General features: G+C 39.5%; 1 protein-coding gene across 16 annotated transcripts in view; it reads left to right on the top strand.

Annotated features, from left to right (window-relative positions):
• DMD (dystrophin) overlaps nucleotides 1-27,170 on the top strand; it is a 2,264,041-nt gene that overhangs the window by 2,100,779 nt on the left and 136,092 nt on the right. The window contains exon 1 of one of the 16 annotated variants that reach the window (XM_070604317.1): nucleotides 24,522-24,921. The exons of 12 other annotated variants lie outside the window; for them this stretch is intronic. In XM_070604317.1, the coding sequence (XP_070460418.1) occupies nucleotides 24,902-24,921 (20 nt within the window). In that variant the 5' untranslated portion in view covers nucleotides 24,522-24,901. Of the gene's footprint in view, nucleotides 1-24,521; nucleotides 24,922-27,170 lie in introns of those variants that run through there. 3 more of the 16 variants (XM_070604315.1, XM_070604319.1, XM_070604316.1) reach the window with 3 other exon arrangements.

The raw sequence follows: 27,170 nt of genomic DNA, 5'->3' as shown, positions 1-27,170 counted from the left end.
ATCAGCAGGTGAGGTTGTGACACTATAATTTTAACCTAAGCCTCATTACCACATTAAAGTATCTTAGTTCAATAAATGGATCAGAAAATATGGTGCAATTTTTCCTAAATGCTGTCAAAACAACAATAATAAAAAATCATTATTTCAGCAATGTGTTGTGTCGGACACATTGTTTTCAAGGGCATTTTCAAAACAAGTTGCTTAAACCAGATTTTTCTTTTTTGAGGAAGATTAGCCCTGAGCCAACATCTGCTGCCAATCCTCCTCTTTTTTTGCTGAGGAAGACATGGCTAACATCCATGCCCATCTTCCTCTACTTTATATGTGGGACACCAACCACAGCATGGCTTGCCAAGCGGTGCCATGTCTGCACCCGGGATCCGAACCAGCGAATGCCAGGCCGCTGAAGTGGAATGTGCCAACTTAACTGCTGTGCCACCAGGCCAGCCCCAGTTTTTTTTTTTTTTTTTTACTTGAAGAATAGCACATTCAGAAAGTGTACAAAAATTGGGGCCAGCCCTGTGGCCAAGTGGTTAAGTTCGCACACTCAGCTTTGGCGGCCCAGGATTTCACCGGTTCAAATCCTGGGCGTGGACATGGCACTGCTCATCAGGCCATGCTGAGGCGGTGTCCCACATGCCACGCTGGAAGGACCCACACCTGAAAATACACAGCTATGTACCGGGGGGCTTTGGGGAAAAAAAGGAAAAATAAAATCTTTAAATTAAAAAAAAAGAAAGTGTACAAAACTGATAAATGTTCAGCTCAAGGCAATCATCACAAAATGAACATATCCATGTTGACCATGTAGGACAATAAATAAAACTTTACCAGTATCCCAAAAGGGGATCCTATCTAGCTATTTATCTAAGAGAGAGATGACCACCTTACCTCTGCGCCCTCTCCCAGTCACGCTCCTCCCTCCTCCTAAAGGTAACCACTACCTTGCCTTTTAACCCTGTGGTTTAGTTTTACCTGTTTTTGAGCTCTGAGAATGGAATCATACAGTATATAAACTTTTGTATCTGTGACTCAACATTGTGTTTATGAGATTAATGCATGTGGTTTCATGTAGCTGTCATTCAGTTTCATTGCTATATGATATCCTGTTATAAAAATGTACCGTTGTTTATCCATTCCATTGGTGGTGGACATTTTGGTACTTTTCCAGTTTGGAAGCATTATGAATAAGGCTCCTGTGAACATTCTTTTATGTGTCTTTTGGTGCGCATGTGCATATGTTTATGTTGGGTATATATCTAGGAGTGAAATTGCCTATGTTGAGGGTATGCATATGCTAAGCTTTAGTAGATAGTTCCAAACACTTTTCCAAAGTCATTGTACCAATTCACACTCCTATTAGCAGAATATGAAAGTTCTAGCTACTTCACATCTCAACAATACTTGACATTGTCAGTCTTTAAAATTTTAGCCATTGCAATGAGTGTATAGTAGAATCTGAGTGTGATTTTAATTTGCATTCCCCTGATTACTTATAAACTTGAATATTTTTACATGTATTTCTTGGCCATTTGGGGTATCCTCTTGTGTGAAGTATTAATTCAATCTCTTGCCTATTTTTTTTCATTGGTTCAGCCCTCTTTTTCTTATTCATTTGTAGGAGTTCTTTACATATTCTGGGTTACAGAATAGTTTGTAAACTATATGTGTTGCTAATATCTTCTCCCATTGTGTAGCTTGCTTTTTAACTCGCTTACTTGTGTCTTTTGATGGATAGATCTTCATTTTAATGTAGTCCAATATATAACTTTTCCTTCATAGTTAATTCTTTTTGTGTCCTATTTAAGAAATCTTTGCCTGACCCAATATCAGGGATATTTTCTCTTACATTGCCTTCTAGAAACTTTATTTTTATATCTTTCACATTTAGATATACAGTCCACCTAGAATTGGGTTTTTTGTGTGTCACATGTGAGATAGGGATTAAGTTTCATTTTTTACAACATGGATATCCAGTTGGCCCAGCACCACTTCCATTCTTGAAATGATCCCAACTTGGTTGTGATGTATGATTCTCAACATTCATTTTTGGATTTGATTCGCTAATATTTTGTTTAGGATTATTGCATCTATGTTCATTAGCAATATTGGTCTAAAATTCTTGTCAAGCTTTGATATCAGTGTGATTCTGGTCTCATAAAAGGAAGTAAGCAGGGGCTGGCCCGGTGGTGCAGCAGTTAAGTTTGCATGTTCTGCTTCGGCAACCCGGGGTTCGCCAGTTCGGATCCCGGGTGCGGACATGGCACTGCTTGTCAAGCCATGCTGTGGTAGGCGTCCCACATAGAAAGTAGAGGAAGATGGGGACGGATGTTAGCTCAAGGCCAGCCTTCCTCAGCAAACAGAGGAGGATTGGCAGCAGTTAGCTCAGGGCTAATCTTCCTCAAAAAAAAAAAGAGGAAGTGAGCAGTATTGCCTCTTCGATTCTCTGGAAGAGTTTGTGTAAGATTGGTATTTCTGCCAGTGACTTGATCTGGTCCTGAAGTTTTCTTTGAGGGAAACTTAATAATTACAGAGTCAGTTTCTTAAGTGTTATAGTTATAGTATAATATAATAGTATATTATAGTATATATATAATAGTATAGTGTAATAGTTAAGGACTATTCCAATTTTCTGTTTCTACTTGTGTCAGTGTTAGTTGACTTAAAGCAGACTAAGCTACTCTAAGATTGCTATGGTCAAGCCTTGCTGGTCTAAACCAGAGGTTGCAAATTTAATTGTCAACAGAGGCTGGCCTGCTAATGTCAGTGAGCAAGGCTGGCCACGTGTAAGGTAATCAGAACTGGTGGGGACTACCGAGTGCTTGTCCCTTTACAGAGTGGTGGCTGTCAACTCCAGCCGGTTATTACCATGTAAGAATGGAAGCCCAATATGGCCAAATCATTCCTATTAAATGAAAAGTCAGAAATTTAGATTACTCTGTAAAAAATCTCTGAATATTTAAATATTGAGAAATTCAAACAAAAGAAAAGCCTGCTGTGTGGGCTAAACAAAATGTGTGCAAGCCAAATTTAGCCCAAAGATTGCTAGTTTGCAACTTTTACCCAAACTAATGAAAAGCACAATAGTACAGATATAATTCAACTTCTAAATAATAACATTTACTTATATTTGACATTTATTTATTTTAACTCACGCTTGAATATGAATTCATTAGGTTGTCATTTACTGATAAAGGATAAATGAATGATATCGTATTTTTAAAGTTGAGATTTTAAAACACGCAAGTCTGTAAACAGCTAAAATATTTTCATTTACTCTCATGTTTTTACATTTGCTTTCCCCTAAATCTTATTTTGATGAGAAACTTAGTATCTTTTGGACTTTTCAAAGGACTGATGTGAATTAAGCTGTCCTCGCTCAAAGTTTTACAATTGTCTGGTTCATAGTCTAGCTTTCCTAAAGTAAAGCTGGTAGTCTCATTTTAGGTTATTGGGGGTCTTTTTACCTAGTTACCTTTCAAGGTTTTATATGGTGAAGGAATCTCAGATTTCTTTTAATTTTTGTAGGGAATTTAGATTACTTTTGATTAAGATCCTATAGATAAGATGTTTAGGACAGAAGCATCATGAATGAAAAATTACCCATAGGAACAACTTGCTAACAGTATTATTTTCACAATTCAACAAGCATTTATAGCCAGTGTACTCGGCAGGTAGAGACCACAAAGATGCATAAAGACTACTGTCCCTGTAGTCTATGGTCTCGTAGTCTAATAATTTACGCATAAGTATAAAGTAGTGCACCAAAAATACAATAACTTTGAACAACCAAACCATTTTCAAATTGTATTTGTTTGACATATGTCAGTTCATGTATTTGGAGAGTCAATATGTGCCTAAAGTAATTTTTGAACTATTTTCAGAATTAGCTTATTTCAGTATTATCTTCTTACTACCACCATCACCAAAGACATTATCTATTAATCTGCACTTCTAGGGAAAATTCAGAACAATAGGATGAAAGAAAACCAAAATAATTAAAAATAAATAATAATAAAATAATCCAAGTGACTATATTTGATATATAAATAAAGTTAAGTAATATTTTTATAAAATTCACTAAACCATCATTTGTTTTATTTTCTAGTTTATAAAGTGCATTACATATATTATCTCATTTAATCTTAAAAGAACCCTATAAAGTATACAGAATAGGTTGCATTGTTCTCATTTTATAGTCAACAGTACTGATAATTAAAGAGATTATAGTCATGTGCCGCATAACAACATTTTAGTCAATGACGGATGGCATATACCATCGTGGTCCCATAAGATTAGTACCATATAGCCCAGGTGTGTAGTAGGCTATACCATCTAGGTTTGTCTAAGTACACTCTATGATGTTTCCACAACGTCAAGTGCCTGATGCGCATTTCTCAGTATGTATCTCCCTCATTAAGCTACACATGTCTGTATGTGATTGTCTTAGTCTGCTTGGGCTGCTATAAGAAAATACCACAGGCTGGGTAGTTCATAAACAACAGAAATGTATTGCTCACTGTTCTGGAGCCTGGAAATCTGGGATCAGGGTGCCAAATCATCAGGTAAGGGCCCTCTTGTGGGTGGCAGGTTCCCGGCTATGTCCTGGCAAGGAGGAAGGGGCTAGGGAGCTCTGTGGGGTCTGTTTTGTAACAGCACTAATCCCACTCATGATGGCTCCACCCTCATGACCTAGTCACCTCCCAAGGGCCCCGCCTACTAATTACCATCACTTTTAGGGGTTAGTATTTTTTCAACATCACACAGTGTTAGGGCCTACATTCAAACCAGCATTTTCTAACTCAAGTCTGGAACTCTCTCTACTTGTTCTGTATAAGACAACTCCAAAGATGCAGAGAGGAAACAGCTGAGTGGGCTCAGGCCTGGTCTTCAAATTTTCACATATTTTTCTATTCATCCTTTTTTTGAAGTGTTCTGTTCAGCAAATTAAGAAATGAAACATAACTTTAAATGTTCTGTTTACTTTTTTAATTTGATATGGAACTAACAAAAATTAGAATTTATTCTCCATTTAAAACCATCAAAACAACCAAATAAACATAGCTATATCTGTATCATCAATTATAATAAACATTGCATTATAATTGCATATCAGAATGTTAAAATTTTATGACCTTACATTTCTTTAAGAAAAGCAAAGAAGTTGATAGAAAATGTTAGTACCAGTTATACATCCAAAAAGCCTAAAAACAAGATTTTGGAGTTTTCTATTATTTATTTATTTTAAATCTTAGACGAATTGAATAAATAAAAGCAACACAAATTTTGTAATTCTGGTAGGAATCTTTCCTCCAAACTTAGCAGCTGTCAGTTATTCTTAGCATTTTGAACAGGACCCTGTGTAGTGAAATCACCTGTTATTTCTGATAAAATGGGCAAAGCACACATAAAGTCTCTTGCTTTGTTTTAATGTCTCTGTGGCAAAGAACTGACGACATTATTCAGTTCCTTTGTCCCTTCCAGACAAAAGCCACCTCTATATGGCTCTATAAGTCTTCAATTCGAGGGTATAACCCTTATCTTAATGGGATTGTACTCGGTTATCTGATAAATTCTTGGCAACCTACCCACATTACTTCCTTTAGCTGATATAAAATTCACTCAACAATTGACCAGCTTTATCTTGCAAGTAGTGGAGGGAAGGGCTTTCTTACTCCTGGATGCACCTAGATTTCAGGCCTTTGAAAAAGATTGAAGATACCAGTTGGCCTACCTGCCCTGAGTAGATGGTACCCACAGACTTAACTAGTGATGTGCTTGTCTAAGGCATGTGGACTTTTCTGTTTTGAGAAGAACAAAAACGCTCTTGTGTTTTTTGACGTTCTAACCCCCAACTTACGTCCAGGTTCAAACCATTACACAACATCTCTCTGTCTCATTGCTTCTTAAATCTTGCTCCCTCGTTTTCCTTTTCTTCCACGTCTACCCTTCTCCCAACTGCTCTGAAGCAATCCTTTTCTCTCCCTTCAGCCAAGGGTAAAGTTGTCACACTCAGTCAATTGGCTTGGGAACCTGCTCACGAGTCTTTCTTTTTTGAACACTAGAATCCTACCCTAGTTACCATTTTGAAGACTTCCTGGTTCAGACATTTATCTACTAGGATGAATCCTTAATCAGTGTCCTTGATTGGAGTGTTTGAAGGAGCCTTTAATGGGAGATTTTAAGGCATCAGAAAAGATTCATTGAGAATGACTGAACTCTTGCTATATAAATGAGAATTATTTACTGTTTGCTCTACACTTAATTAAAGCCTGATTAGGTATAAAAGCATATAACTGAAAAAATTCAGAAACACATAAATAAATAAATGCCTATATGCCTAAATACATACCAAGGCATTTTGATATTAACCTTCAATTCCTCCTTAGAAGGAACTGGACAAATCAGAAAAAGAGATTTTATCCCGATCTTGCTGTAGATTACACTTTTTGCCCACCATCCTGTTTTTATTGATCCTCTTCATTGTGCTTTATTCTAATCTTGAACCTCAAAGGTTGCTTTCTTCTATCAGAGCTTTTAATACTCATTGACGAGAATTCTTGGTCTCTCTGTCTGCAGTTGCTCCAAGCGTGGATTTGAAATAAGGATTCCTCATCAACTTGCTAAGACATGCTGCATCCAATATGTTACACAAAGTGCCTGCTGCCAGTTACTTGCCACCTAGGATGTTTTCTCTCTCTCTCTCTCTCTTTCCCTTCTTCCCTACTTCCTGTTCTACCTTGCATTATGGAAGTTAGAAGGATTCTATTTTCAGTTCATTCTGGCAGACAGAGAAACTTTCAGATTAGAGTCTGATGATAAAAAAGCTGAACCATTTTACAGATGTCCAGATGTCCTAATATCATGATACCTTCTGTAATGCTCTTATACCGAACCTCCTTGTTAAGTGCAATCTGTGTGGGCTACACTTACAGATAGAAGACATACCATAAGTATTAGTTGTAATACCCACGCTTCCTAGGCTCTGGCTTGTGCTAAAATGTAATATTCAAATAAAAGCATTCCAATTAAAATTGAAGAAGAAAGAAAGGTTCTGATTAAACACAGAGAAACATTGCATCTCAAATGTTGACGTGCACCTGAGAATCTTGTTAAAATCCAGACTCCGACTCACTAAGTCTACCGCGAGACCTGAGAGTCTGCATTCCTAACCATCTCCCAGATGATGCTGCCGCCGCTGCTGCCACTGCTGCTGCTGGTCTGTGGACCACACTTTGAACAGCAAGACAGTGCATGAATTTTGCTTTACCTATTCACCTGTTCCATGATAACTCTCACAACAGATTGCTGACTTTACAACAATTTAGAGCACCAAATGAAGATTGTCACGTGCCTCATTTTTTAACCTATCATCTTGAATCGAAATTATTTGATAAACTTTCCAGGTGTGCCTATCTATTGTCATTTTAAATAGGTTCCAATGAAATGATGATACATGAGTAGGAGTATAGGAGTAAATGACTCTTAATAGTTTGGTTTTTGTTCAGAATTTATGCTTCTTTTGAGAGCATTTGCAGTGGCTTAAATGTAAGAGCATGAGATGAGTCAGTGACAGGAAAACCCAAGTGCATCTGACATCTTAGCTTATCAGGTCTGGAAGACAACCTCGGTTACTTGGTAGCAAGCCATTGGGAATATTGGTGTTCAAAGCTGTGTTTTCCCTCAGGCAAAAACAGCATCAAAATATAAAAAGCTTTTTACTTCTGGCATGAGTGATAAAGATGCAGAAGTGGGAAGCAGGTGAAAAAACTTAGCTTATGCTTCTAAAGGCTAATTTTACATGAGTGTTCTTGTCCAGCTGTTCTTGGCGGGTCCAGCTGTTAGTTCAACAGGACAGGTGGTAGGCCCGGTTCCGTGCCTCATTATCACCCAGAGGCTTTGATCTGGCTAATACATAATCAATCAGGTTCTGAATTTTAATATCCTTCCTATTTTCATTTCACTTGTTTTACCTATATTTATTTTCCAAAGTCCCAATATGATTTTGGTTTTTAATAAGATTATTTTTGATCATTTATTTATTTTGACATAACTAGGCTCATGTTATGCCAGCTGGAGTTTATGACACCCCTGAATCATAAACTTTTTTTCTTCCCTCTTTATCTCCTTACAAGATCCAAATTGCAAAACCTAAGGATGGAGCTTTAATTTGGGAAGCACAAAAGACTGAAGCCATTTTAGAGGAGAGCATTAATGAAAATCAATACCTAACAGCCTCATTTTAAGACTGCGAGCCCCGTAGTTTACGCTTCTTTTCTGATCTCTTTCAAGTTTGAGATGCATAGGTTAACACTAAGAAACATAAAAAAATAGTGAAAGTTAACTCCCTTCAATTAGTCATGTATTCTGTAGTGCATATGGTAATTATTAGAAAGGTAGCAATTGAGATATTTTCAATATTTTCTTTGTTAGATTATTTTGTGTTTATATAACTATGTTCATTTATTATGTCATATGTTTATTATGAGTTTATATATATATATATCCCTATATATCTCTTACAGAGATATGCTTCTAAGGTCGAAAGAACCAGCTGAAATTTTTGTCCCTTCACTCACAGACATCTATGTTTTTAAGAATTTGCTGCTTTTTACACCAATAGTAAATGTCTCAAGTTGGCATAACTGTCTTTAGTGTGAAAAAAGCTTTAAAATGGGAGGGATTTTGGGGGGTGGGTAAGTAAAGACCAGTGCCCTATATAGACCAAGGAAAAAGGACCCACTCTAGAGGAAATGTTTATATCATCCCACTGGTATGCTCTGGGAGCATTAGGTTTGTTTGTGGGGGAAAAAACCAATTTATAATAAAGTTTTAAAAATTGACAACAGTTCAATTCATATTAGCTTCGCCCACTTCCTTGTTATCTCAGCATAGCACCTCTGTGGACGATGGAATGATCCTCACAGCCTAAATATGGTGAGCTTTAAAAGCAGATGGCTTGGGGCCATTCTGCTTATCATATCATTGCTTTCAATAGCATAACTGTTCTTCTCCAACGGCCCTCTTTGTTTTGTGCTTCATTACTGGCACATTTCTTTAATATGTAATCTATAACATTAACATGAAAATGGCTCTCAAATACTATTACTTTCTCCATCTGTGACCCAATACTGTTTATCATCATCTAATGATCGTTCTTATTGCAGATGGCCCTCTTTAAATGCTTCAGAATAGCATTTTAAAGACATCCAGGGTGCTTCCTCTGTAGATTGACAGACTGAATGGTTTCATATCTAAAACCTCGGGTCTGCACAATGTATGATAAATGACTGGACATGCAAAGCACCAGTCAGTTCCAAAGCAAGGTGTAAGAGGGACAGGAGCAGAGTGATAAAAAAGAGGAATATATATATTTATATATATCTGGGGGAGGCATTAGCATTATCTTGCAGAAGAGTTGGAGTGGGAAGAACAGAACTTAGTCATAAGAAAGTTTTTTATTGCAATACTTGAAGAAGTTTGCATTGCCTTTCTGACAATTCACCATGGCAGTGATAGAAAAGGAATGATAACCAAAGTGACAATATAATTCTCCATGGCTGAACATATACTCAATTTCTAGGCTGGGATTCCAGACTCCTGAGCTCCACAGAGCCTCTTTAGTTGGGTCTTTTTTTCTTTCTCAAGATCCTATCACCAAGGATTCTTTGTCTTCCTTGACTTTTCTTCTTCCTCTCTATTCTTTCTTCAAATACAGACCCTTGCTGGGAACTGTCAATAAAATAAGCGAGTGTGTTCATTTCATGGCTAGCCATTGTGTTGGGGAGGAGGTGTTATGAGTCTGTTGACAACTCTACCATTCCTAGGTGTGGTCAAAAATGATATTTTCTTTATCTGCTTGATATATTCATTTTCTTTTTTCTCTCTATAGGTAAGCTCTTTGCAAAAATCAGTCCACATGTTTTATCATTCTCTACATAGCCTTCATGGTTCTTAACATCACTCTCATATCAGAGAATAAATGGGGACTAAGGTGAAAAGTAGACCAGGCCAGAGCAGTTATGAGGACCAAATTAAGTGTGAGTTTTTATGACAATACAAAACTTCTATAATTACTCTTTTAACAAGTTGGTAGCACTGGCTTCAGAGAGCTAACCTCAGAAAAGAGAAATCTCCTGGCCTTAAAATACAATTTTTAAAAGCTCATAATTTAATTCAGTGGGGCAAGTAAAGTTGGCCACATTTTGGGTTTCCCTCACCATTCAGACACTACAATGTCTGAATTTGTATCCTAGATTTCAATTTGCCAGGTTGAAAAGATACATACAAATATAAACTCCATCTGGGAAAACATAACCATTTTCTTTCCTTCAAAGGATTTTTTTTTTTTTTTGCTGATTCTCAATTGTTCTGCTTTTGTTAATTTTAACATAAAAAGTACAATTTTACACACAACCTAATCAAACTTTATAGGCTATTTCACTAAGAAGTTTCATCTAAATTTGATTAAATTCATTGTTATTAAAGTTTGTTGGAGTTTCTTTTTTTGTCTTTTTTGTCTTTTTTTTTTTTTTTTTGCTGAGGAAGATTTGCCCTGAGCTAACATCTATGCCAATCTTCCTCTGTTTTGTATGTGGGTTGCTGCCACAACATGGCCACTGATGAGTGGTGTAAGTCCATGCCCGGGAACCGAACCCGGGCCACTGAAGTGGAGCATGCCAAACTTAACCACTAGGCCATGGGGTCGGCCCCTGTTGGAGTTTCTTTTAGTTATAAAAGTTAAAAAACATAAGTTGATAGATGTGTGCAGAAAGTTATGAAATTTAAGAAGAAAAGCCAGTGGGTGATTTTTATTCAAAATTATTTAGGGATATTATGTGTATCTGACTTCACTTTCAGAATAATGCATATTATTATTAAACTTGGAAATATTCTAAATTTGGAAACCACACTCCACTTGATTTAAAAAACACCTTTTTTCAGATGTCTTTTTAAAATAGTAGTTGAAATGCATTCAGCTCATACCTTCCCACTCAATCCTCATGCACCGTCTTTCTTGTTTTCCCTACCTCTCCTCTAACCGTCCTTTACAAAGATGAGAAGTTTTCTTCCTGACACAAAATTCCCTTGATTATATATTAGAAAGAACTGACACTTTGCTGCAAAGTTTAGGAAAAGCTAACACAAGTAGAGCTTCTGTGAAAACTGTTTTACCGGAAAATACTGGATTTACTGCTGATAAATAATGACATTTTTTTTCACCGTTTGCATTTACTCTTCATTGAAACTCATAAACGACTTTATTAGTCTCAGGTTCAACATTTGTTTTTGCCATGGGTAAAGATGCTTCTGCAGTAAAGTGTTCATTTATAGCATTCAGAATCTCGAAATATAACCAACATCACCAAAAGGTAGAAAAGTAGAGGCAAGGAGAAGCGGGTCGGCCACTCTTTCCCCTAGTGAATGATCTCTGTCAAGTTCTATAATCACATTTCATCTACAAAGAGATCTTTGAGCAAAGTCTATGTTTTGCATACATGTCTTTACATTTAATTACAATTGAATATAAATATATGCCAATTATTTAGCTCTAGTTAAAATCTGCCAAAATATTGGAGGCTTGTGGGGGATGCAAATTGGAGATTTGCATAGATTTAGGGTGCAATTTCAGAAAAGTAAATAAACATTATTTTTGCTCTATGACTAAAGGATGCTAGGTATGTTCTCTTATTTACTCCCCAAACAATAAACAGCCACCAAAAAGCAATGAAACAAATCTCTTGTAACCTTCTTAACCCCTCCACTGCCATTGCCATGACTTACAAGGCCAAAATAGAGAACCACTTCTTTACTGGAGGTCATAAATTCATTAGAGGGCCACAGATAAGTAAGGAACAACTTAGTACAGTCTGAAACGTGCAAATCACTTGCTTTTTAGGAAAGTGCCCTGGCTTTTAAAATGACATAAATCCAACCAAAATTTCATTCAAGTTTAATGGGAACAGGATTCTTCCCTTGACTATCTTAGAGACAATCTCAACTCATCATGTTTTTGTTGTAATATAAATAAAATAAATTCAAAGGCCAGATCTAATTTGTTAGAAGTGCTGCCATGTGATTCTAATGGCCAACCTCTATTTGGGTGCATAGCCCCTCTTTCTCCCCAACAGGAGTGTGTTCTTTTCAACTAACAGCAGTTAAAACCATATTCCTTTCCCCATGAAAAGAGCTACTGGTGGTAGTTTTGGAGAAAACATGGGAAGGAGATTGGGGATGTCATAAAAGGAAATAAGAACGCATTATTTTGACATTTAAAAAATAAAGAGAAGATTAATTTTAAAAATTATAAACCAATAAGCTTGATGTTGAGAAGCACTAAAATCCTCGAAAGTGACGTTGAAGTGACTATTAATGAGTAGTTAGGAAAACAGGCGTCTGGGAGTCAGCATGATATCCTCAAAATTTGTCATGCCGAATTCACCTCTTTTCTATTTTTATGCTGGCTGTTCGCTGGTTAGAGCCTGTTACAGTGTATCTTATGATTTTACACGACGTTTTTCAAGTTCTCTTTTGACGATCTTGGAAACAAGGTAAAGAACGGTGGGCTAGGTAATAGGGTGAATTTGCAGCTGATAAACAAAGACATCCAAAGAATGTCAATTGATAGATCAGGGTTAATATTAATAGGATCTCTGTCCTTGGCCCTGTATTTAAGATAAGCCTTTGCACACAGCTATTTCTTCTTCAGTCAACTCCTACCCTCACCTTGGCCCTCAGCTGGCCAATTTTACCCATGCATCACTACCTCTGTGAACCCTGCTTTGGCTGTGCTCAGTGAGCACAGCTTTCCATTAGCACTTATCTAACTAAATTGTGATTATCTGCTTATACATATGTCTTCTGCACTAGTCTATGAATGCCAAGAAGATAAGGACCACTTTGATCCATTTTGGTCTCTTTACTACCTAATAGAACCAAATCTCCACTAGGTACTCAATTGATAGAATGATTGTAGATACAGCTATACTTATTAATAAATTTGAAATCGACAAAAGTCATTAATATTTATATGAGACATATATCAAAATTCAAATAGATTTAAATCAGAAATATCTGTTCTTGTGACAAGATGACATTTGAAAGCATATTTAAATAAGATGTAAATCTCACATTTGGACTCAAGTAATCAGTTTAAAAACATGGGAGGGAAGAGACCTTAATTAATATCAGATTATGTTAAAAAACCCTTGAGTTTTTAGTAATCCACAAGTTCAGTATGAACAAAAAGTGTGATATGGCATCTACACAACTGAAATGCTACAACAGTTGTAAATGGCATTAATAGGGGCAAAGAAGGGGATGTAAACATCTCACTTACTCAGTTCTGGATCTCACATTTTAAATGGATCTTATTTCTCAAAGTGTCACCAGAATAGCCAAGGGTCTATAGGCCATGTTATATAAGAAAAAAATAGAAATAAATGCATGTATTTAGATTTAGCTTAGAGAGAAGTGGTATTAAGGAGAATGTAATAGGGAGCCTCAAACATTTAGAAGGTTAGAAGAGATGTGTTTTATTGCATTTTGGTGGGGGGTTTTGTTTTTTGTTTATTTTCCCTTGTTTTGTTTTTTTCCTGTTTTGCCCGAGAACAGATTCAACTACAGATGTGGAAGTTACAGGAAGATAAATTTTAACTCAATATTGAAGAAAATTTTGTAACTGAGCTACCAAAAACCAGAATCTACCCCCTTAGAAAGCAGTAAGCTCCCTGTACGGTAGATCTTCAAGGCTCAAATGACTGTCTCACCCCTAAAGGCAATTTCTGTATTGGATGAAAGGATGTAATTCATTAACCTTTAAGGGCGCTTCTGAATCTAATGTTTTGATATTTTCAGAATTAATCAGAAGGGACTGACAGCATGACCTGAATCTGTCCTGTATTTATATAAACATCCTGTGTAAGGCACCTCATTTTCTGTCCAATTGTGTACAGTTTTGAATGTTAAATTTGATTTTAGGGCAAATGCTTTTTAAAAAAATGGTCTAGAATCGACTTTATTAAAGGATAATTTACACACAATAAACTGCATCCATTTCAATTGTACAGCTCACTGATTTTTGGCGGATCTGTACCCATGAAACCGTTGCTACAATCAAAGTAAGAAACAGTCTCTTCCCCCAAAAGCCCCCTCAGGCTCCTTTGCAGGCCATTCTTTCCTTTACCCCTGGCCCCAGGCAACCACTGATCTGCTTTCTGTCACTGTAGATTAGTCTGCATTTCCTAGAATTTTATATAAATGGAATTATACAGTATTTTTCTGTGTCTGGTTTCTCACACTCAGCATAACGATTTTGAATACCAGGAGTTTGAAAATGAGTAGTTCATTCCTTTTAATTGTGGAGTACTTTCTATTGTATGGATATACCACATTTTGTTTATCTGATCACCTGTTGGTGGACATTTGGGTTGTTTCCAGTTGGGAGATATTATGAATAAAGCTGCTAAAAATTATATACTTGTTTTTCTACCTAGCCTTAGAAATCTTCTTGAGAAGCACACTATAAAAATAACTTCACGGGTCATGTGTGGATTTGTTTATTGTATTCATTTCAGGTGTTAGTTAACAAGCAACTAGACAACAAGTACCAAGGATAAATTGAGCAAGTGTCAACGGAGTTCTGGGAGAAAGTCCTAGTTTCTAATATTCTTTCTTAGGATTAGATGTGTATCAGCCATCTTTTGCCTTATAGCAAACCAACCCAAAACTTAATGACTTAACACAGGGGTCAGCAAACATTTCTATAAAGGGCCATATAGCAAACATTTTTGTCTTTGCACACCGTATATGGTCTCTGTTGCATTTTTTTTCCCACGTCTCATAGTTAGGTGGGAGGCTATAGAAAAACAGGCCATAGGCCAGACTTGGCCTATGAGCCCTGATTTGTAGATCCCTTAGCACAACAACTACTTATTTAGCTCACTATTTGATGGATGGACTGGGCCGTTTTGGTGGTTTGGACCAGCTACTATTCTTTGCTGGGCCTGCCTATGCATCTGTGGTCAATTAGCAGCTGGATGAGCTATCACGGCCGGACGCTCATGTCTGATGGTTGGCAGGCTGTCATTTATGAACAGATGCAACCAGGTCGTGTGTCTTGTCATCCAACAAGCTAGCCCAGGCTTCTTCATATGGAGACTCATCAAGTTTCTGCCTGTGTCACATTCAATGTTGTCTATTGGCCAAAGCAAGTCATGTCATAGGGTCATCCCAGGCACAAGGGGTGGGGAGAGACTCCACCTTCTGACAGGAGGAGATACAAAGGCACATTGCAGAGCTGGATACCCGGGAGGGGGCCTGAATTTATGGCCATTTTGCCACAAAGTATTGGAGAAAAGTATTGGCAGGTCCTTTTGTGGACTGAGAGGACTCTGAATTCAGGTACAGATAAAATGAGATGTGCTATGATAATTCTTGCTTTATGAGTAATATTGTGGGGCTAGGCAGTTGGTTTGTAGCTTCACAGCCAATGGTAGAAATATAGTATCCATAGTCTAGTGATTTTAAGGTGTAAAAATACCAACGAAAAATACAGTTAATTAACTACTTATTACTACTGAGAATTTAATGAATGCTGCTGTGATTAAATACTGAAGAAAGAAAGATTATGACTTCCTTTCTGGTTACTCTTCTAGCTGGCCACTCTTTTGAGAAGAATTTTATTCTTAAAGCTGTTATTATTTTCACTCTTAATCTGTCTAATATCCCCGCAACCATGGACTGTCTAAAATACCCCTACAGTCATATAAGAATCCCTTTTTTCTTCTTTAATAAGCGTAATCATTATCAGTCTTCACAACACTTATTCAGATACATTTCCCCAAGCATTTAATAGGATGAATTCATAGGTATTAAATAGAATGGGAGTCATTCAGCCCTAAGATGGCACCATTCTGTCAGGCACACACGTGCCAATTTGTTGGCCTAGACCTGGGCACACTAGCAAGGACTTCCAATTAGGTCCCACTGGAGGGTGAGAGAGAGCACAAGGGTTGTTTCTCAGTTTGTGTTTTGAAGTGTGTTGCTCAGACAGGCAACATGCAGTTGTGTATAGTAATGCGAGCTACTTGTTACTCCCCTTGACAATACTTTTAGCTGCAATGTTTTTCCTTCTGCAACGTGACAATATCACCATGCCATTTGGAATAAAATGAAAAGGCTGAGTGATTCTGAGTATACTCTCAAACAGCCACCCAAACAAACAGCTGGCAGAGAAGACACTCCCTGAAACCTGAAACATATTCTCAGGCCCCGCAGGATCTCGTGTGGCCAGAACTTCAGACTCATGAACTCTCTCCAGTTTGTGAGGCCCTAGGTTCCCACACTAGAGTCTTGATATTAACTCAAGAAGCTGATTTGATATTCTAATGGGGATGGTAGTATTTTCTGCATATCTCTGCCTTCCAGAGATAACAAAACCCAATATTGACCCAATACTTTTTTGAATTCCAGGAAAGCATAATCTGATTTCATAACACAGCAGTATGTTAACATTAAAAAATCTGTGCCTTAGTAAATTATTAATATGAGAGATGAGCTCACAGAGTCAATTTAAGAAACTTGCTTCCGCTCTTCATACACTAACAGAAATGTGTGCTCACTAATCCCAAGAGGTCAAACTAACCACCTTTGCCTTTTTGCTTCTTTTTTTTTTTATCTCTACTTCTGTCCTTATAATCCATCTAATATTGTGTTTCATCTGTATGAGTCTTCCCCACCCCCCAGATTGTAGGCTCCTTAAGGTCAAGGCCATATTTGAGTCCCCCTAGTAGAGGAACCTGATTACAATGTTGAAATTTTTAAATGTTTCCCCATCCATCCTCCAAACACTTCCTAGGTTTTACTAGTAGTAAAGAAAAATGGGATGAGATTGACTGATAAGCAAAGACGTATATAAGTGCTCTGTAAATACTCCGTGATTGCAGTCATGTAAAGAAACTAAATATGGGGAAATATTTAATAGAGAAACTTAGTCTAGATGCAACACATGAAAAAAATTTCCTGGAAATTTGTGGATTCATCAAAATTCCTTGCATTCATATTTTCCTTTTATCTTCAAAAAAATTGCCTTGACAAAAATAAACCAGAGCTGGAGCACAAGATTCAGCCGTTAGTAAATCATTAATTGGTTAAATTGGTTTTTACCTCCATTTCCCCTTTTGGGGATTCCTGTCTTTGTGGGGAATTCCTACCACATCCTGGCTGTTCAAGGCCTGCCACCAAGAGGACCTCTCCATCAGGGTGTAGGGGATCTTTCTCTCCCACTGTCCCCCACAAAGCCAATATTCACTTGTCTCTCACTACTCAGAGGTTCTGCTCTCTGACAATATGAATGTGAATACACCTTTTAACATATGTGAATAGTCTTTATAGTTTAACCTAGGCCCCGAAGAATGGCAGTAATGGTGTGAATTTTACTCCTCTCTCAAGCTTGTGGTTAGTGATTTATCTTGCAAAAAAAAAAAAAACTTATTTTAGTCACTTGCTTCCTTCTTAAATGTAAAATAACGAAAGGAGGAAAGGTTCCTTTTGCAAATTACTAAAGAGGAAAGACTTAAACTCTTAGAGCTCTCGTTTTCCTTCACACAACAGTCTAAAAATGAAAAGGTAAAGTGACTATGCTGGATTTCTTTCATGCCATATTCCTAACGGCATTCCTGGATGTCTTGGGTTTTCTTGTAAGGACTTATACCTGCCCAACAGACTACTTTGCATTAGCATAGCATTCCCCAGCTTTCAAATCGCTTTCATAGTCATTATGTCATTTGACCCACACGATGGCCCTGTGCAGTAGTATCTGAGTTTTACAGATGAGTCGACAGAGCTCCAGATGGGTTAAGTGACTGCCTCTAAGGGGCAGAATTGGTCTGGAGCTCTGCCTTGTTGCCTTAATGCCTTTGCTAGAATGTACAGCTATGCTCGCTGAAGATTAAGAAGCTGCTTTTGATTCTGGTAGATATTCATCTCAAAGGGAACAAAAAAGCCTGGTGTCTTCATTCAGTAGCATTTGAATATTAAATTTTCCTTATCTGTTTCAATTTAGGATGACTTCCTTGTTCGCTTAATTGACTGGTAATGCCTTTGTTTACTTTTTTCCAAATCTCAAGAACCAAGTCATAAGTATTAAAAATGGTTACATTAGCATTTAACGTTTTTTTAATGAAATTCGACTACTTCAGAAAGGGGTAATTTAGGCAGGCATGTATGTAGAAGTTTGCATTTTAATTAAAAAGCTTCAAAATGAAATGAACCTCTGACAGTAACAGATGACTACTTCTAAAAGCCGCGTTACCATTTGATAGATGCTCAGTATTTTCTTGTGGATAATAAGTCCCACGACTTGTTTCAAGAAAAGTGACAGGACTAAAACAATTAAAAAAGACAAAGCTGCTCTTTTTTAATCATATGCTCATAAATAAAACTAGGTTGTGAATTATTTCCAGAGAAGCAATTGACAAAGTGTCAGTAAATCACTCTAAGAACTAGAGCTGTCTTGCTTTTTTTTTTGAATGTTCAAACTGAACCTCTATCCTCGTTCAATGATGAATTTCCTTTGACAAATAAATATTTACAAAGCATGAAATATAGACTTTGTGCACTTCCTAAGGCCAAAGCATACTGTTTAAACTAATATTTAATATTTTCTTTCACCTCAAATACACCAAAATAAGAACATAACTTCAAAATAATTCTCTCTTGTAGCAGACTGTCCATTAATCATTTTCAGATAATATTGGCTTTGTGAGTTTTCAGGTAGAAAGAAAAACTGTAATTTCTGGATTGATCAGAAAATCTGAGGGTATTTATGGATTTGAAGAAAATAATAAAATCTGGCAAAACAGAATTTTCTGTAACCCCCATTATGAAGTCAAGAAGGACAAATCTTTGAACATCTTCCCATTTTCTTGTGAAAATTCTTCATGTGGTAAAATGGCTTGATTGGGTAGATCAAAGGGTTAATTTACTTGTGATTTGAGAAAAGCCTGAGACTTCCCCTTATTTTTGTGTTAACTATGGTGTGTGGGAGAAAGGTAGAAAGAGGCCCCAGAATGAATTCACTAATTGGGGTTTTCACCTGCTGTGAGTCTAATCGAATACAAAGCCTTATTTGTAGCAAAAGAGGAAGGGAGATTATGCAGAGTGTCAGAATTTCTGCCTACTTTTGAAATTCCTGTTATTTGGCACAATCGTTTGGGAAAGGCAGACGAATAGTTTACAGCACTGAGCTGTTGTTAAGGTGGACCGGGAATGCCCTAGTCAGATCCGCTTGACCCACCTTAAGCAGTTATTTCTTTTTAGCAGGAGTTGGTGTGCTTGCCATACTTGGGGTAGCGCTATAGCTGACAGGCTAGTAGGTATGGGGTAGTCTTTTCCATGAAGCAACCTGTGAGGTTAATGAAATGTGGCTTATTTTAGTGAAGATGCTCAACTTGACATCTTTTTAGATGTTTGGTTGGATATAGGTGGCTCCGTGAAGCTTTGAAAAATCTTATTAAAACTCCGTGCGAGTGAAGCCAAGTTTGACTTTATCTGGAAGTTGTTTGGTGAAATCTCTGGTTTAGATGGCAGCTGGCTCAGAGAACTTTCCTCAGCCTGGCTTACTCTGCCTCCTGCAGGGGAAAGGCCTGGAAAAAAGAGGCTTTTGTGTGGGTGTGAAGTGCTCTGTGTCTGGATGTAGAGGCCTCTTCATTTTTTAGTTAATGTGAACTGACTGGATATTCTTCTAGACAGAAGATGCCAGTTTCAGATTGATCGAAAGGGATCGTTATACATACTTTAATTAGTACACCATGGTATTTACCCTAACTAGCCATGACTCACCATCATTGTAAGCATTTGTTGGACATCTCATTCACTGTTCATGGCTAATGCTTGTACTATGCAAAGAGAAATATGGAATCCTCATGTGTTTACTAGATACCCAAATGTGGACATTTTACTATAAAATATGTATTATGCTTAATTGAAGCAATAACTGAATTTCAAATGGATTTTTATAAAACAATGCTGGTTAGACTTGAGTGGTTAGGGAATAAAAAGCAATTCAGGTGGAGACTCTTGGAGCTAGAGGGAAGCTGGACCCTAGAAAGTGGTGAAGTCCCTCAGGGCTATCCCCAGGCAAGTGCTCAGTGCACACACTTCCCTGTCTTTTCCTTTCTCTTTCTGCTCCTCATTTTTATACTGGTAAAATCAGGCTAACACTGAAACCACAAGCAGCCTAGAAAGGAAGACGTTGTGTTTGTGGAAGATAGGAGCAGCCTGGCCTCTGCCCTTGACCCTTCACATCCTCCACTAGATGGGCTGTTCCAAACCCATGACTCTCCAATGCTGACATTTCAAATCAATAGCTCACGTCCACACATCTTCCCTCTGGGCTCCAGACTCAGATGTCCAGCTGCCTCTTGGGTCCCTTCACTTTTACAGCACACTGCCACCTCAAACTCACCATGTTCAAGACCGAATTCACCATCTCTCCTTGACCCTCTTCTGCCTAAACCTGCCCCCTCCTCCTGATACTCTTACCTCGGCGAACAGAACTCAGCCAGTCTGGGGAGTCACCTGGAACAGTGATCCTCAACCCTGGCTGCATATTAGAATCCTTAGATTAGGGCCTTAAAAATCGCAATGCCCAAGGCCAATTCAATCAGAATTTCAGGGTGGTGAGACCCAGGCATCTGACGTTTTTAGCGCTCCTCAGGTGATTCCACCAATGGCCAAGCTTAAGGACCATTGCCCTAGGTCTTCCCTCTCTTCCATTTATACATCCCACCTGTCAAGACTCCTGTCGTTTTTACCTGATTTTATTATTTCTCCACTCTCTCAGCCGCTACCGTTTGTCAGATCCTCGTCATATGCAGTCACCTTGTATCTGGTCTCCTGATTCTGGACTCTTCTGATCCAGCTCCACACCATTGCCCATGTGGTTTTTCTATAACACAAATCTGACAGAGCCACACTCATGCTTAAATTCCTTCATCTTTAAAAAGCTCCCACATACCTTTCAGGACACAGGTGAAACTCTGGATCGTCACACTAGGTTCTTCTCGATTTGCCAACCTATCAAATCTCTGTCTTGACATTCTCTCCCAAAGACCAAGCAGACCACTGAAGCTCCTGAAAAGAATAAACTGTGGCCTCTTTTCCTTCACACCTGCTATTACCATTCATAATTGTTGATTTGCCTTTACTCCTAACAGGCCAGAAGCCCCTTTTTGGCCTACAGAGGACGCTTCTAGAAATAACTATCCAATGAATGAGCCTAGTCTCTTTTCTAACTCCGATATGTGGAGTTAACCTTCTCCTCTTTTCAGTGGTCCCCACTCAGCATCCAGTCTAGTGCTCTAGAGGGTAGCTTTGACTGGCTGGGTCCCTGTTTCATCAGGGTCCTGGGAGAAAGATGGTTCATTCAAAAGTGGTACTTGAGAGGCTGGTCTGGTGGTGCAGTGGTTAAGTTTATGCGCTCCACCTTGGTGGCCTGGGGTTCACTGGTTCGGATCCCAGGCATGGACCTATGCACCACTTGCCAAGCCAAGCTGTGGCAGGCATCCTGCATATAAAGTAAAGGAAGAAGGGCACAGGTGTTAGCTTAAGGCCACTCTTCCTCAGCAAAAAGATGAAGATTGGCGGCAGGGCAGATGTTAGCTCAGGGCATATCTTCCTCAAAAAAAAAAAGTGGTACTTTAAGAGACTATAATGAAAATACTATTTACAAAAATCTGGGCAGGGTAGGGGAAAGAACAAGAACAAAGGGAGGGAATGGTTTAGGGAACCTGGAAAATGCTGTTGCTGTAGGAAATGACTGCCCAGCAAGACTTGTGGCTGTGGGGAAAGCAACTCAGCCACGGCCAGGCCTAAGACCAACAGGAGGGAGCTTGGGGAATAAATACCCAAACATCTCTCTCCTCCTGCCCTTTCACCTCTTGCTATAGACCTTTCATCATTGCTTCCCATTGGCTGTAAGCCAAAGGAAGCCAAAGGGCAAGAGAATCTGTCTGATGCCATACCTAGAGGTCCAACCTCCTGGGCATGGAGCAGAGTGGAGAAGGGCAGAGAACAGAGCTGGAGGGGAGAATGGGGGAATATCCAGCACAGTCTCTTAGGTCGGGAGGGCCTCGTTTTTCTGAAGTACCTACAATGTTTAAGTGATTCAAAGACTGCAGTTTTGGGGATGAAAAATTTACTGGGTCACCTTCCTAGACCTTATCTCATCTCATGCCTTCCTTATGCCTATTTCTAGCAAATTTACTCTCCTCTGCTCTCGGCCTGCAGTGAGATCGCTTATGAGCACACAAGAGAAAATACACATCTTCCCCCACAATAAAAGAAACCACATCTCTGTGGCAGCACCGAGTGGCTACGAGCATGGGCCTTGAAGTCAGACTGCCCAGATCCAGTCTGTGCGCTGCCACATTCTAGCTGTGGTATTGGGGACAAATAGCTCATGGTAGGTTCTGAAGGCAGGATTTCAACTTCAGTTTTTTCTGGCGGCAGAGCCCCAGGCTCCTTTCATGTTTGTGATTCACATCGAAACAGTAATAATAATAATAATAATAATAATATGAAGAAGAAGAGCTCCTGTAAGCAATTAGTGTATTATTATCATGGCATCACTGTATAATCTATATATGAAATAAAGATGTATAAATTATATTTTAATGCCTTTCCCTGAGAAGCAAAATTCATAATCTAACTGAAATTGACAACGAAACAGTAGCTGCACTGCCCATGTCATTTCTCAATAATACTTAGAGTATTTGATTTCTAAAATAACATCATGATTTGGGAACAAGGCATCAAGCGCCTATAACTCCAGTCTAAAAAAGAACTTAAGGATGTATTTTTGAGGATTGCCATCTGTCAAATGTAGGAAAAAAATCTGAATAGTGATTTCTTATTTTCCATTCTTTTTTTTCCCCCAAAGAATTGTTCCTAGTAGTTTTCTAGTTGGACACTGAGAAAATAGACTTGAGCATTTCTACTTTAGAGAAACATATCAGAACTCCTGAATCTTGGGCAGGAAATTTAACAGTGTAAAACAAATGAAAGAACAAAGGAAGAGAATGCCGTCTCACCACCCAGGTGTCACAAACCTTTAGTTGATTGATGTCGAATATTTACAAATGCTCGTGCTGTGAGGTGTGCGTCTTTTCATTGTAATCAACATAAAGAATATGTAAGTGCTTTGCTACCCTGACACAGAGATTACATCACTAGTTAATCACAAAGGCCATGACTTCCTCATCACAGAACACTAACCCTTCGCCCCCAGTCAAAGCTAGGCGCAGACCTAGAATCTACAGTTAGACTGTGGGACAAACTCACCCAAAGCGAATCCTAGTGTGCCCCCTCTGAGTGGAACAGCAGTTGCCTCCACAGCTCACTGGCTCACAAGTTTTTTATATTTTGAATATGTGCTTTCAAATGGCAATACCAGTCATACCTACACGCACATGTCTTTGGTGCTAACGTTTCCATTTGTGTTTGATTTGTCGGGGCAGTAAGACACTCGGCACTCCTGTTCCCTTTTTGTTTGTGTACTTTATTTTTTTCCCCTTTTGCCATGTAGCAGACAGTGAAGGGAGACGGATGTGTACAGTCCTTTCAGCTCGAACATTCTATGGGGAAAAAATGTTGAGCAAAAAAAAAAAGGATATTTAAAAAGAAAAGGGGGGATATGTTTTAAACTGTAAATTGAAGTGGAATGAATCAACCAGAAAAGAGAGTGACAAGGAAATGGGTGAAAGAAGAGAAAAAACAATCAGCCCGACAAAATCAATGGACAAAGAGGGACAATGAAAGCACTAAAGAGGCTTATCTTAAAATACTCTCTGGACTCTAATCGAAGATATTATGTGAAGGTTGTGAAAAATTGTGCTAATGAAACCTTTCTTCTTTTTGGAATATGTCCAGGCTTGAAATAATTTTGCATAGTTACCCTGTATCATCATATTGCAAACTCTAAGATTAGAAATATTCAAACTGTCCAGGCCCTGTAACTTTTCCAACAAAACGTTCTGTTGGAAATGGTTTCCTTTCAGATTTCTCTAAAAGATTACTCAAAGACCAAACCGTGCCACACCATTGGTGGCGGGGTTTTATGTGGAGAAATCTATACCGGTGCTTCTCAAACTTCAGCGTGCTCAGTTTCCCATTCAGTAGATCTGGGCTGGGGCCTGAGAATTTTCAATTCTAAGTTCCCGGGCGATGCTGAGACTGTTGGTCCCAGGACTGCACTTTGAGAACCACGGCTATATGCCAAATAGAAATACAAATGCTTCTGAAGAAGCTCGCTTAGCCTAGGATGGGCATAACCTCAATTTCATGTCCTTACAGCCCTGCCACTTTAATCTTCAACTGAGGGAAAGTGGGAGGGAGAGAATTATGCTTGTGATTTTTCTCTTTCATTCTGTAAAAAGAAAACTCTGAGCCCACACACTTAATTATCTGCGATGAGGTCATTTGCACCTAGGTCATTTATTTAGGCAACAAGTAGTCTTGCTGGAGGTTTTAAGGGGGTTCTAGCAGGGCAGTGTGTGGCTTCCAGGTTCCTGGGACTACCTTAAATCGCCTCCTCGGGCTTGCTTGCTTTTTCTTTTCTTTTTCCTTTCTGTTTTGAAAGCCCCGACTGCCAGGTCTCTGGGAGTCCGGCTTCCCAGGTCGCTAGGTGGGGGCGGAGCCCAGCCCAGCCCCGCCCCGTCTGCCCGCAGCGCCCCCTCCCAGCGCGCCCGCCGCCCGCCGCCCGCGCGGCTCCTCCGCAGTGCTTTCAGCTGCGAGCCTGGGCGGCGGCGACGGCGCTCCGCTGACTTTCGGGGAGCCCGGCGGCTCTGGGAAGCTCACTCCTCCGCTCGCGCCCTCCCCCGACCGCGCAGCCCTTGCAGCCATGAGGGAACAGCTCAAAGGGTAAGTGCATCGCGGCCCCCTCCGATCGCCGCAATCGGTGCACTTGTGGCTCGAGCAGGGGGCAACCCGAGGCGGCCGAAACTTGGACAGGCGCAGCAGCTGGCCTCGGGGCACCGGGCGGGCGGCGGGGCGTCGAGGAACCTCCCCGCGGTCCCCGCTGCACCGCTGCAGGTGCGCCCCCGGGGCTTCCTCCCAGCGCCTAGCTCGCTGGGAGCCCCTTCCCCTGGCTTTGGGACGGGCTCAGAGAGAAAAAGCTGATTTCTCGCCCTACCCAGAGGGGCCAGCGCGTTCCCCACGCGGGGACTGGGGCTGCGGGAGCTTTTTGCTCCTTTCCGGGCTGTCTGTGTGGACGTGAGCCAGACAGGCTGTTCCTAAATCGTCGCTCGACCTCGCAGAAGGAAGGGGCGCGCGCTGCTCTACCTTCCATTGCGCTGCAAGTGCCAAAAGGTCAACTTTCTGCCTGATTTCTTCCGAGGATTCCAACTGACATTTCCCTCGTTGCATTTTCTACTGTGTTCGTCCCATGCCCCAACACTTGCAGAAATCAGGAGAGAGAGAAAAAGCAGTTGAAGCTCAGAAGTCAAGAATTTGACATAGAGAGAGGATCGAGGGGTTTTTTTCCTTTGCCCTCTGGGATTGAGTGTGGAGTCCATTTCTGGGTGTCCTTCTCTCGCGTTTCTCCAGGTGCCTGTGCTCGCCTTTAAGCAAAGTTTGTCATTCCCGATCCGATCATGACAATGAAAAGGGCAAGACACTTTGTTTATCTCAGTTAAATGTGGAGTTAAGTTTGAAGCTTAAATTGAGAGGGGTTACTTGCGCGAGGGAGGCATATTATTAATTATAAAATGCCTTAACATCATGAAAAATAATGCATCTGATTTAAGTGGCGGACCAGAGTCTTTAAGTGAAATCTACGTTCTTGTCCAACAGGCTCTTCTTAGTCTCTCTGCTTATCTTTGCCACCTCTCCTCGTCACCCCCCATCACCCTTTCTCTTTTGCCTAGATTGTTTATTTCCTGTGCCATATCCCCTCTTTGGAGGCTACAGTTGCTCTTGGAGAAGCGAGAGCAGCAAGTGAAACAACACGGTTATATGAAAGGTCTCTGACCCCTGATCACCGTGGAATTGGTTTCAGTCATCATTGTTTGATCTTGGGTTGGACACGACCCTGAAGTGAAATTGCTTTGGCCATAGTTGAGGGTGGATAGGAGTTAAGCCCCGAAAAGCAAATAGAACTGAGGACAAGTAACAGCTGGAACAGTCACCGGGGCAATCATCTTTGCCCTGGCTTGAGCCAAACAGAATAAAATGTTCAAATATCCCAGGGAACAAGAAATGGGGACTAGAATAGGCTTTCTGATGCTTAGATTGACACCCACCCCCCTAACTCACTCCCCACAGTAGCAGGAACTTTTAAATACATTTTCCCATTCCCACCCTGCCAGTATTCCAGCGAGGCAAGCCAAGTTCAACATTCAGCGTGCAAATGCCAAGGTTCCTCTAGAAAGAGAGTCTGATCCCCAGATTAAAGGGAAATGATTTTGTGTGTGTGGATCAATGGGCTCCAGATTATATATGAAGCCAAACTCTAATCCTCTGCAAATCGCAAGAGAACGCTCCCTTTCTGTATCGCTGCCTAGCCATAAGTTTCCTCCCTGGCAAGTCGTGGAAAGCTATTTTTTAAAAAGGTAGCTGTTTGGAATATTGTCAGTACCAAATAACAGTGGTGGCAGAAGAAATCTTCATTTAATTAGGCAACTGCCGTTTCTCTGGCAAGAAAGGTAGAAATTTGTTACTTTTTATAAGTGTTTAATGTTTGTTTTTAAGAAACTAAAAAAGCAATTCCAATAAGTCTGATTATTCCAGCACTGACAGCGGGAACAGCTCTGAGGCCGTTATAATAACCTTGCACACTACTTGAAACTAAAGAAGGTGGGAGAAAATTTAAATTGTATGGTAGGAAATTAGGTCAGCCCTGCGCTCAGTAGAGTAATGCTTTAATTTCTTATTATTGACAAGTAGGTGTTGCCGGGGTCTTTTGTCACATCCAGTGATTTTGTATTTTAATTTGCGTCAGGTTCCTATCAAAGCCTCAAATAAAAGGGAAAAGAAAGATTATTGTAGCTTGTACACGTTAAAAAAAGAACTCCGAGTTTGAAGGCTGTTCAGAGAGGTATATCTGATGCCAGGTTTTGGAACCAGCAGGGCCAAAATCAATAACGTTTTTTAAAGATTTAAAGAGCGTTTTA

The sequence above is a fragment of the Equus przewalskii genome, chromosome X (assembly GCF_037783145.1).
Source record: "Equus przewalskii isolate Varuska chromosome X, EquPr2, whole genome shotgun sequence".
Classification (NCBI taxonomy): domain Eukaryota; kingdom Metazoa; phylum Chordata; class Mammalia; order Perissodactyla; family Equidae; genus Equus; species Equus przewalskii.
The sequence above is the reverse complement of the archived record's forward strand: the minus strand, read 5'-3'. Positions and strand labels throughout refer to the sequence as shown.